General features: G+C 29.1%; 2 protein-coding genes and 1 non-coding gene across 6 annotated transcripts; 2 read left to right on the top strand and 1 right to left on the bottom strand.

Moving 5' to 3' along the window:
- Positions 1-696: 696 nt before the first annotated feature.
- Positions 697-3,312, bottom strand: LOC128393911 (chordin-like). Its single transcript, XM_053354141.1, has 6 exons — positions 2,556-3,312; positions 2,109-2,396; positions 1,925-2,036; positions 1,740-1,832; positions 1,090-1,187; positions 697-997 (listed from the first exon to the last, which is right to left on the bottom strand). Exons 1-6 carry the CDS (start codon positions 2,571-2,573, stop codon positions 881-883), a joined length of 726 nt encoding a protein of 241 aa, XP_053210116.1. The 5' UTR covers positions 2,574-3,312; the 3' UTR covers positions 697-880.
- Positions 3,313-3,793: 481 nt separating this feature from the next.
- On the top strand, positions 3,794-3,912 carry LOC128394521 (5S ribosomal RNA). The gene has a single exon (XR_008326402.1). It is a non-coding gene; the product is annotated as a 5S ribosomal RNA (ribosomal RNA).
- A 999-nt stretch (positions 3,913-4,911) lies between these two features.
- Positions 4,912-12,442, top strand: LOC128393905 (probable serine/threonine-protein kinase MARK-A). Of its 4 annotated transcripts, none has more exons than XM_053354131.1 (10): positions 4,915-5,570; positions 6,530-6,696; positions 6,936-6,989; positions 7,863-8,023; positions 8,094-8,257; positions 9,197-9,273; positions 11,034-11,149; positions 11,644-11,782; positions 11,850-11,933; positions 12,042-12,442. In XM_053354131.1, the coding sequence occupies exons 1-10, from the start codon at positions 5,225-5,227 to the stop codon at positions 12,183-12,185; spliced, it is 1,452 nt and encodes a 483-aa protein (XP_053210106.1). In that variant the 5' UTR covers positions 4,915-5,224; the 3' UTR covers positions 12,186-12,442. The 4 variants fall into 4 exon arrangements, with proteins under 4 accessions (XP_053210105.1, XP_053210106.1, XP_053210108.1 ...); XM_053354133.1 differs by having other exon boundaries at positions 4,916-5,570; positions 8,094-8,242; positions 9,215-9,273; XM_053354132.1 differs by having other exon boundaries at positions 4,916-5,570; positions 8,094-8,242.
- Positions 12,443-12,517: the final 75 nt, after the last annotated feature.

Raw genomic sequence — 12,517 nt, 5'->3', positions numbered from 1 at the left:
AGAATTTAAATTGTTACAATTAAATCGTTTCTTTTTTACTTTCTCTTATGTTCTAATTGTGGTTTGTTGAAAAGAAATCAGTTAATTGTTAACTGTTAATATTTACTTTTATATTTATGAAGGTGGCAATGAACTCAAAATCTCTTGATTGTTACAATTAACTGATTAATATCTCGTCTCTTATTGATTGTACACATTGGTAAAGGTTAAAAATTTAATATTGATGCCAAATTGTGATTAAGTTGATTATCTGATAATTGTTGGGGCGGAGGGATGATTGTTCAAAATTAGTGAAATTGATTTTAATTCATTCAATTGAAAATCCGGTAACAAATCACAATCAGTTAATTGTGAAAGTTGAAGTAAACAATATGGTTGATCAATTTGATTACTATTGTTAATATTATCATTTGATTAAAAGTTTTAGGATTTTAATTGATCAGTTAATTGTTAACGTCATTGTGATTAAAAAAAACAGGAAAAAAATGAAACTGATTTCAAATGATTAAGCTAATTGTTTACAATTTATTAAATTTGTTTTGATTTTTATACAATTGTCTTGATTTGATGTTTTTATTATTTACATGATGATGATGATGATGATGATTTTGACAAGTTGATTACAATTATTAGTTGTTAATTGAAATAATTGATTGTTGACCAACTAGAATTGCAATTAAATTAATAAATAGACAATTAAATTGAATAATAATATAAATTATTGAAAAAAAAGAGTTGAGAAAAAGTTGAAGGAAAAAGTTAAACAAATGAAAGTCGAATCAACAATTAACTAATTATTGATTGGGTAAAGAAAAAGAGATAAATGATTAATTTACAAAATTCAATATAATTTATATATAGAAAAAAAAAGTTAATCAACTTAATCGTTGATTGATTTTTGATCATCTCCACAATTAGGACAACACTTTTTCATCATTGGTGAGTTTGTACATTTGCCCCTTGGACATTTCAATCGGTTACATTTAATTGACCCATTCTGTTGACCAATTGTAAAGATAATTAAGAGCAATTAGATTTTGTAATAAAAGAGAAACTTGAAGATAAATCAACAATTAACTAATTTCTTACCTTACAAACACACTTTACACATCTAATCTCACCAAAAGGGGTAACGTGTGGATGCCATCGATGACCATTGGGATAGAGACGCCCAAGGAGGACACAGACTAAGTGGTCAGTAGAAAGAGAAAAGGAAAAGGTAGAGATTATCATCAGATGATTGGCTTGAATTTTGGTCAGTATATATAATTAACTTTCACAAGATAATTAACTTAAGTACGGCAATTGATATGTCTCGATGTCGCGACTTGGTGACCTGAGGTCAAGATAAGAAACATGGGCGACCAAGAAACTTTTTGCTTCTTCGCCACCATTTAGTTTGTTGTTGTTGTTTTGCTATCGATGGTCAGTACTTTCACTATAAGAATTTTGTCTCTAAACAACAAAACTGACCAATATAACATTAAAAACTGTTTGTTTGGTTATGGGTCAAGACTTTTGCTTTAACTTTATGACCATCATGATTATGATGACCAGTAGATAATAACAATAAATATTGGTGAGATTTTTCTTATCATTTTCATGGTCTATGGGATTTTACTGGTTAACATTTTGCTTTTGCTTTTCTATGAGAAACTTTTTCTATTTTTTTTTTGATTATTATCAAACTTTTTTTGTGACAATTAAATCTAATCATTGGTTTAATCTCTTTGACTTACCTCCGGTTGTCTGAGTGTCCAGATTAGAATCGGCTAAATTTGTCCCATCATCTGAAGCAAAAGCGCCGTCCAAAGATTTCACTTGAATTGAATCTTGACGATTCCAGAGAGAAAATTAAAAAGAAAACAATTAGTTAATCAATCAATTTGCATTACAATTGCTAACATTTCATTTAATTGCTTACCTGGGCACTTTTTACAACAATCAGTTGGATGCTCACGAACTGATTGTTCAGGGTCACAGGCCAAAGGTGGACAAGTGAAATGTCGCCGACATGTTACCTTTAAAGTTATATTCTAGATGAAAAATTGGACATAAACAATTAGTTAATTGAAGGTTTTTGTTTCCAATCATTTCACTAAAATTACCTGACAGGTACAAAGACTACACTTATTGATACCGAATGGTGGTAAATATGGATGCCAAGATGATCCTGGTTGATAGTAACGTCCATCCGGTTGAAAGTAACACTCATTTAATTTATCAGCGTAACCATATTTACCGTTAACTTGACCATTGGCTGACCCTTGCTCTTCCTTGGACACCTTGTTTGCATCAGAATCACTTGTAGTATAATTGAATTGATACGATGAAGGGTCAGAGGTCACATATTCCTGGGTTAATGATAACCCGATTAGGGATAATAAGAGGATAATCTGGATAACAATTAACAAGAATAATTAATGGACAAATTAGATGAAGAAAACACAAACACAAGAGAGAGAAAGTGGACAAATTGTTGACCAATTCAACTTTATAGGAAAACAAGAAGAAAATTAATTTAGATGATTAATTGTGATGATTATTTTTCTTACCGAATGTAAAACTTTCATTTTGTAAAATTGGAACTTGACTTGGATTTAAATTGTTGTTTGGTCGAATTGAAGAATTGGCACAATTAACGAATTAAGTTTGGGTTAATTGTTGTTGGTGTATCACAATTTCACAGAAATTTTAATGTTATCACAATTAAAGACAAAGTCTAAATGAAACTGGTTACTCGAAATTCAATTGGTTTTATAAGGAAGATTCAATGGGAATCCGAAGAAAACGAGATGAGTCCTTAGAACGAAACTTTCACTTGGCAGAACCAAACTTTCCAAGGGACACTCACATTACGCTATTAAGGCTTGTCCATGGGCGGACTTGTAATACAACTTATCATCTTCATCTTCATCATCTTCTCCTCTTTCTTTTCCTCTTTCTGTTTATACGTTCACTTTTCTATTCTATTTGTCCAGCGACAAAAAAATACTAAGAAACTCTGATCGATAGAATTTCAATTTCAGTAAATTCCAATTGATGATCTTTGAGGTGATTGTTGAGTCGAAGCCAAACAATTAAAGAAAATTAATCTCTCTTACCTTATCAATTAAGAGAAGATTAGAATCACTTCGCTCAGAGGGCGCTAATTACAGATCTTAACTCTCAAGTTTAAGTCAGTGGTTTAGATGGTCGATCGATGGCAGCACCAGAGGCGGTTCAGTCTCGAAATCGAAATGGTCCAATATTGAGAACGACCCAAAGCTAGAACAGTTTTGGTCAAAATCGACTGGTTCACATTGAATGTTTCTTTTTCGTTTGGGTTTACTATAATCTCTCTCTCTTTTAAAAGCAGGACAATTAAATTTAGTTTCTTACAATTTACTTCGTTCATCAATGTTAATAAAACTTTCGGTTAGTCTATTTTCTCACCAAGAGATGGCTCTGTTTTCTAATTAATTTCTTAATTTGATCAGCACATAAAGTGATGATTAACTGTTGTACTTTGATTTGATTTAATCAAAGGTTATACTCTTTACTTTCACTTTGATAGCTGAAATAAGAGATGTTATATCATGGAAATCAATTTAGATCTCTGTTCCTAACAAACAATTAGTTAATTGACAGAATTTAATCAGTCACGTTAAAAATTTGCTTCCAATTCCTCACTATTGTTAAAAAATAGTTTTTCTCTTCTTTTATAACTAAAACTACTGGTGATACAAATTTCGGTCCTTAGGCTCATCTATCGATAGAAAGGTTTAAATACTGACTTATCATCATCTCTCTCGTCTACGACCATACCAAGCTGAAAGCACCGGATCCCGTCCGATCTCCGAAGTTAAGCAGCTTCGGGCCGGGTTAGTACTTGGGAGGGAGACCACTTGGGAACCCCCGGTGTTGTAGACACTTTTTGCCTCGATTCGGACTCGTAAACTTTTCTTGATTTTCAAACTCATTCAAGACTTTGAAACTCATCGGATTTTCAAGGCTCTCCAATCAATCCAATGATTAATTATTAACTCGTGAAACAATTTAACTTTTTTTCCACTGCTCATTAAATTCAATTAAATTATTAAAACGAATCAACTTATGTCATCTTCAACGAGCAATCTAATTAAATATCATTAGATTGAATCAGATATCGATTAATTATAATCCAAGACAATCAATTTGATCCTATTGTTGACTATTGATTTAATTGTCATTTTTTTCTCATCATGAATCAGTAAAATTATACTGATTGTACTTTCACAGTTTATCTAATGATTTAGATTACAATTAACAATCCTAAATCCTTTTGTAATAATAATTTACCAAGAACATTTTAATTGATTGCCCAATAAGTGTGATCAACAATTAAGCTAATTGCCAATGGTTAATAGCCTTAATCATTATTGATTAGATAATAATAAGAATCATTAGGTATTTAATTAAGTAAGAAAATCTATTAATAACAATTAACTACCTTATTACCTTTTGTTGTTGATTAAATTTAATTACAAACTTTATGTTGAAGTCCAATTGATTAATCAATTAAACGTGATAATTAACGATCAAAAAAAGATGATCAATTGAAGAAACAATTGAAACAATAAGCAATCAATTGTTACACTGATTATTGTTAATTGTGATTGTCACCACTGGTTAATTTGTCCTTCTAATTGATTATAATCAAGAAGGTCATCATCTGATTCAATTTAACAATTTCAACAGTTGTAATTATTTTGTGAGAAAACAATTTATCAATCATGTTAATCATGGTGATTATTGCAATCAACTGATTAACATGCTGTTGATTAAGATGATAATCAACTCACTCATTAAATTAATCTCTCTCTCTCTCTCACTTAATTGCTCCCGATTAATTTAGTTGTTTGATTAACTTGTCACTCTCTCCTCCTCTTCCTCTCATTAGTTAATTAGTGTTGACAACAATTGAACACACTCACAAATAGTTAATTGTTCAAGTTAATTGTTCACTTCAAACCTACTCATCAAACCAATTAAATTCCCAATTTTTTCCTAATTAACCACAAAGATGAACATTAAAATTAATTTACCTGTTTCATTTAAATATCAAATTAATCAACAAATGATCAACTCATTAAACATTTTATTGTGAACCAGTTAATTTGTTAACCAATAAACAATCAAATTGAAACTTGTTGTATGTTTCAATTATTTTAAATTGTGACAATTTAAAACACAAACAATCAAAATGATTAAATTGTCAATGGTACAAATGTTGATTAACTTAACTTTCGTTAAAGTAATTACCCAAGTGATGATCAATATCGTTTTGTTATTTGCATCACCAGTTTTACCAGTGATTGAAAGTTTTGAATCATTACAATTAACCCAATCATTAACTGACAACCAACAATCATACAATGAGATAATAATGATTAGTAAATCATCATGGAAAATTCATCAATTAAAACCTTTATCAGCAATTAAATCAACGATTAATTCAAAACGACCTAAACAACAACATGTTGATACTTATCTCAAACTGTCAACCAGAAAACAATCAGCTGATGATCAATCAACAATAACAACAAAAGGTAAGTTGATTAAAATATTAACTTTATTTCCCAATCAGCATAATATCAATGAATAAAATTTATGTGTCCAAAGTGATATTAATCATCAGCAATCAGATTAAATCACCTTCGTCTTACAATCAATCAAAATTTCAGGGGGAAAAAGATATCGAGCCGAAAGATACATGATGATATTAATAGAATTGATTGGAAAAAAGTTTTCATCATCATTTCTCTTTCTTTTTTTTTCCTCTTTCTTTTATCATCATCATCAGGATGATGATGATTCTGTTGATGAGGAAGAGAAACAAAGATGAGAATAAATTTCAACTATGTTGAGTTAACGTTGGAACTTGTGATTCTGCTCTTCATATTCTTGCTCAACTTCTTCTCATTTTTTTTTCTCTTCTCTTTCTCTTTCTTTTTCTCTTTCTTTTTTCTCCATCTTCCTTTTTATCACCTAAGCAACCTTCTCTCTCTCTCTCTTCTCTTCCATCTTCTCTTTCTTTCTCTTCCAAACCATCAACAAAACTGCATCAGTGGTTAGAGCTCGATCCATATACTTGTCATTGGTTCTTACACTTTTTTCCTACAAAATTTTTTCTCTCTCTCTTCATCATCTTCCTCATCATCTCATCATCTTTCTCTCTCTTTCTCTCTTTCTTCCTCTCTTTTACTGTCTATTTATCAATCTTATTTTCTTCCTGGAGATGAAGATGAAAAGATGAACATTTAAGTAAAAAAGAAAGAAAAGAAAGAGAAGAGAAGAAGAAGAAAAAACAGTTTTCCATCCTCATCGTTTTCTACTTTACCTTCTCACCGGTTTTCAACAGTTGATTTTTTTTCTGCTTCTTGTTTTTCCTTTTCATCTCTTCCTCATCATTTGTTTTCAATCATCGTCATTTAATTATCAACAATCAACGTGTAAAATCAATAATTTATCTTCCTCTCTCTCTCTCAATATCCATCTCACTTTCTAGCCTCAGGTGAAATGTTACCAAGTTCACCAGGTAACAATAGTCTTCATGGTAACGTCTTAATTAATCAATCAACTGTTTTTCTCGGTGGTTCTTGTAATCCAACAACATGGAGGAAAGATATTGCAATACCGATGTTAAAAGCTTTAAATATAACTTATTATGATCCGGTAATTATCAGTTAATCATCTTAATCGTTAATTGTAAAACTTATTCAATTCATTTATCATCATCTCTTTTTTTTACATGTCAAAATCACCATCTAATTGTCTTATTATCCATCGTTTTTGGTGCTTCATCGTTTTCATCTTAATCATCATCTTTAAATTCTGATTAATTGTTACCAATGTGGATATTTATGTTTCTCTTGTTATCACTGATTAAATTACGACGTTGATCAATTAACCAGCAAAAGGATCATTGGGAACCTGAGTTGATTGAATTAGAGGATAAAGCAAAAAAGGTTCGCAATCAGTTAATCTAAAAATCAATTAGTACAATTAATTGATTACCTGTTAATCTGTTAATTCTTACAAATAATCAATTTAATGTCAAACTCAATCCAATGTAAATACTAATTACTAATCAAACTGTTCCTGTGTTTATGTCAATCTATCAATTAGTAAATATTAGCAAAGAGGAAAGGCCTGATCAGAAAAACAACAATCAACTAACAATTTACTGATGATGATGATAACAATTCAATCAAAATTATTCAACATCTTTTCCTCATTCGATTCATTTTTTTTTCTTCTTCTTCATCTTCTCATCCTCTGTCTACAATTTATCTTCTCTTTCTTTTTCACCACCAAAATCTTAACCTCTCTATCTCTCTCTCTGTGTCTATTTCAACCTCCTCAAGGCATTTAGCCAGAATAGACACTTTTTCCCCGTCACTTAGTTTTTTCCACTTCTCATCATCATCATCATCCTTTTCCATCATCAGAATCAAATTCAGAATCATCATGTTACTACAACGAAAACACTAAATCACTAATTCCCTTCAGTTAACCTCTATTTCTAACACAAACGTCAACTCTTTTTCTTCAATAATCAACAACAACAATTTAAATTAAATACACTTGATATCAGATTATACGGTTGATTGTAAACATTAAGGTAACAATTTAATAGGAAGAAGAAAACAAACAATCAACAATCAGTGAAAAAAAAGATTCTATTGTAGTTCTATTGACATAAACACATAAAATAAGGATTAGATTAAATTGTGAGTTTGTTTGACGTTTATTAACTTTGATTATTTGATGGAAATTAATTCTCTATTTTGAATTGAAATTGATTGTTCTTTTTTTCTTCTTCATAATAATTAACACAGAATTCTCAAGTTCTATTTTTCGTAATCGATAATCAAACCCGATCAATTGCTTCCATGATTGAAGTTAGTTTCATTGCCGCAACCACCAAGAAATTAGTACTTGTTATCGATTTGTTTCCAAGTTTAGAGCCAATAATTAACGGGGAACCAATATCACAATAGTAAGAGTAACAATTAACTACTTTTTGGAACAACAATTTAACTAATTATACATTTAATTTATCCTTCTAGTGAACATGATATCCTAAAGGGTGGACGTAAATTGCTAATGAAATTAGTTGAACGCAAGGGGATGCCAGTGTTCAATCAAATACCTGCAGCGCTTAATTATATTCCCATAATGATTTCTCGTAATCAAACAATTAAATCAAAAATTAAAGGTTGTAACAGTAAAAGTATTGATATTGTTAATAATAATAACAACAACAATAACAATAATAATAATAATATCAATACTGATGATAATGGTGGTGGTGTTGAGGTAGATTTAGTTGCATGTTCAACTGACCAAGGGTCAAATGTCCAGGGTGATAAATTACCGTTATCTGCTCATCATATACTTACCAATATCCTTTCACCTTATGAACTGATGAAGGTCAAGGAAGTTTATGATTCTTGTTGCGATATGTATACAGGATGTTTATCATTACTTGACACTAAATTAGCTTACCTAATGTTGACCGGAAACGATTTGGATGATAACTTGATCAATAACCTAATTGAAATTAACTTACCAACAAATTTACCAACAACCAATAACAATTTAACAATTAATACTTCTGATAACATTACCAAAGAAAATTATTCTTCTAATCAATTTAATACTACAATTAATAATAATAATCTTAACCATCAACATCATAATAATCATATTCATCAACAACAAAATCATATTCATAATCAACATCAATCAACAACTACAACAACAACAACAAACCTGATTACCTCAATCACACCAAATCATCAACAACAATCAATTGATTCAAATCATTCTAATCATCATCATCATCATCACCTTAATCATCATTCTCATTCTCATCATCATCAACACCTTAATGATACAAATGATAAACAGCAAACTCATCATCATCTTCATCACCATCATCATCACCAACTAAATAACAATCACCATTTTAATAACAACAATTCGGACACAACTACAATTAACTTTAAACAATTTTGCTCCTTAATTCTTGATTATCTAAAATCAAACAATTTACTATCCAAATCAAGTTCCAATTCAACTGAGGGTTCATCTCACTTTGTAAACATCAACCCACCACCAACCACCTCACCGACCTTGTCACCCACCGTTAATTTTTTGACTTCTCTAGTCAATTGCCCTCAATTAGATGATAAGTGTGACAATTGTGATGAAATTGATAGTCAACGGGAACCACAACAATTAAAGGTAAGTCGGTGACAATTAGCACATTCAATTTACCCTTTTAATAACTTATAACGAGCTTAGATTATCTTGTCTCTGGATTATTTAAGTTAATTACATTGTCATCAATTTGTCTCTACCCAAATTAGCACAACAATTAACTGATCATTCTAACACCATATGATAATTAAATCATAAAAGTTTATAATGAGATTATTAATTGTTGCCTGTTACAATCACAATTATGACATTTAAATTGATTTTGTTTCGTTTTGTTTAATCAAAAGTGATTGACTTAATTGTTTCAATCGATATTTTTTTGATTGAAGATAATAACAATGAAATCATTTTAATTAGATGAAATAATTTAATTGTAAACAGATAATGAGTTGATTAATTGACAATATGTACATTAGTTAATTGCAATTCTAATCATCAATTGATATTCAAATTGTCCTCAATTAATTTTAATTGTGTCAAGCATCTTGATTAGAATCAATTGTTTCAATTATCTTACCTTTTATTAGTTAATTGTTGATGATTATTCAATGGGATCCATTTAATTGCCGGATGATCATCATCTGGATTAATGATTGATTGTGATCAGTCACAATCAATACTTGACAAATTGTTAATCAAAGTTAAAATAATTTTCATCATTAATTATTTTGAGACAATCAGTTTTTTTTAATCACCACAATGATTTATATTTATTAGCGTGTTGATTACAATTAATGATTAAATACTAATAAAAAATGAAAGCATATACATATATGTATATAAATCTTTTCCGTTAATTGTTACAATTAACGTGATTAAAGTATAAACATAAACAAGAAATCAACTAATTAACCACAATTAGCTGAACAATACAAAAAACGAGATGATAATTTAACTTAATTACAACTAATCAAGAAGAAAAAGAAAACAATCAACCTTGAGAGATATGATTTATTTTTTATGGTTAATTAAATAAATTAACTGATTAACTATTACAACGGTGACAATTATAATTGCCTTAAGCCAATTACAATTTGCATTTCAATTAACAAGTGAAATCAAACAATTGTAACGTTTAAAAAGCTTCAGCTGATTAAAACTATCACAATTAAGATTATGGGTTGATGATGATGATGATTAGTTAACTGTGATCAGTTAATTATAAATAGTTTCTGTTGTTTATAGTTACTAAAATTAACTGTCGAGACAATTAAAGAATTAAAAAAAAAACTAATCAATCAGAATCCAAATTTAATTGCCTCTCAGCACTAATTAACTTAATCAACAAAAGCTCAATGAACCAGAATGATTAACTTATTATAAATTGTTACTAATAATTACAAATGAATTTGTATTTACAATATTGTTGTAAAATGATTAGATATCATTGATTAAAGGTGTAACAATTAACTTTTAATTATAAATGACAGTTAATAAACTTGATGTTGTTTATTGTTGATTTGATTTTTTATAAACTTTTGTTTATTTTTGATTGTTGATTGTTGCAAGTAAACATTGCAATTCTGTACTTTATGATTTACTAATTGCACTTGAAGATGATGATGATTATTAATGAACATCATCCTGTTAGTTAGTTAATCATTTACTGAATAGTTTTCGTAATCATGTCAACAAACTGAGCAAATTATATCTTTCACTTTGGGTCCTTGATCTCATTTCCTATTAACAGTTAACTCTTTACTTTTTTTTTCCTACTTCTTAATTACTTCCTATGATTTAGTTGATTAATTGTGTTTCTTGAATTTGTATTTTCTTATCCACAGGATTCACTTAATAACAATTTAACTGATTCTCAAAGGATTAAGACTGCTGATATTTATCTTGGTGGATCTGATAATCCAAAAGGCTGGAGGTCCAGTATTGCCATTCCTTTAATAGAGTAGGTTTTAATTGTTGTTGATTTAATTATTCTATCCATTGATTATCATTAATTGATTGTCTATTATATGATCATCATTTTGATTGGCGTTTTTTTTTTCATGTGATTTAGTTGATTATTGTTGTTGTTCAAATCAAATCTGTTGATAATAATCAAATGTGATTCGCCTTTCAAGGTTTAATTTAGTTATTATTGTGAATCATTTCCAGTAATTTATTCAATATGATTTTTTAATTGTAACAATTGATTGTTGTTGTTATTATTGTTTGATTATTGCATCTTGAGTGGTTAAAAAAAATCATATGTTTCTGTTAATTGTTGTTGACAAAAAATTAACCAACGTTACTTTTGACAAATCAAATGACAATCAATGATGATGTATACAGTTAAACTAATTTGATTTGATCCTTATTTGGTACAATCAAGTAACTGGTTAGCTTACAATTAAATCCAGTAAATTATTGATTAACTAATTATCCTTATCTCATTTTCAGCCAATCTAATTTAACTTATTCCATGCCAAATATTAATCGTTGGGATACAACGGGAAATGATTTAACTAAACTTGAAAGTTGTCAAGTTTTACTTTTTGTAATTGGTGGACAAAGACCTGAATTGGAAACTATGATTCTGGTAAATTAACCAACAATTAACCAAAATTTAACAAACTGCTAATCTTAAACAATTTACTAATTAACAGGCTACTCATTATTTTGGTCAGAAATTCAAAGTTGTCCTTTGTGTCCAACCAATGCCATTGGAAAGTGTTGCTCAAGATAATCAGGTAATCAAATTGATTTACAATTACTATTGATTGTTGTCTATTAATTTCTTTTGGTGGGTGTTAATTGTTACTAATTGATTTTCCTCTCACAAATTTTATTATAATTAGATTTCAATGGCAGCAATTGATGATTACAATCGAGGGCGAGCTTATTTATCTGAAATCGCTCGCAAGGAAAACATTGAGGTTTTCGAGGATCTCGAGGAAGCGGTTAAATGTGCCATTAAATCAGCTAAATCATCAGCTAATTAGCAACTTAATCATTGTCAACAATTAAACTCAATTGTTCTACCTTAAAATTAACCACAATCTCTCAAAAATCAATTGTTAATTGTTACCATTGATTGAGTTGCTGTTTTTGTTTTGTTCTGTTTTTGATAAATCATATAAATCTATTTAATTATCTATGTTAATTTAATCATCATCATGTTCATTATCTTGCTGCTTAATTACAATAATAACCAATTAATGATTATAATAAAAAAGTTGATCATTTTTTTCCTACTCAATTAATTAATCTCATTTTAAATTGTTTTCATGTAACAAAAAATAACTTGATCATTGTTGATTGTTTATCTAATCAA

The sequence above is a fragment of the Panonychus citri genome, unplaced genomic scaffold (assembly GCF_014898815.1).
Source record: "Panonychus citri isolate SS breed McGregor unplaced genomic scaffold, ASM1489881v1 Contig00139, whole genome shotgun sequence".
NCBI lineage: Eukaryota > Metazoa > Arthropoda > Arachnida > Trombidiformes > Tetranychidae > Panonychus > Panonychus citri.
The sequence above is the reverse complement of the archived record's forward strand: the minus strand, read 5'-3'. Positions and strand labels throughout refer to the sequence as shown.

Bases quoted from the DNA above. Each gene is read 5' to 3' on its own strand.
- LOC128393911 (XM_053354141.1), bottom strand. The intron at 2,037-2,108 runs GTAATTTTAGTG...TTTTTCATCTAG, and splicing joins GTAGTCTTTGTACCTGTCAG to AATATAACTTTAAAGGTAAC. The intron at 1,188-1,739 runs GTAAGTCAAAGA...CTGACCACTTAG, and splicing joins GGACACTCAGACAACCGGAG to TCTGTGTCCTCCTTGGGCGT.
- LOC128393905 (XM_053354130.1), top strand. From the start codon at position 5,225: ATGATTAAATTGTCAATGGTACAAATGTTGATTAACTTAACTTTCGTT. The intron at 8,024-8,093 runs GTAAGAGTAACA...TTATCCTTCTAG, and splicing joins GGGGAACCAATATCACAATA to TGAACATGATATCCTAAAGG. The intron at 9,274-11,033 runs GTAAGTCGGTGA...TCTTATCCACAG, and splicing joins GGGAACCACAACAATTAAAG to GATTCACTTAATAACAATTT.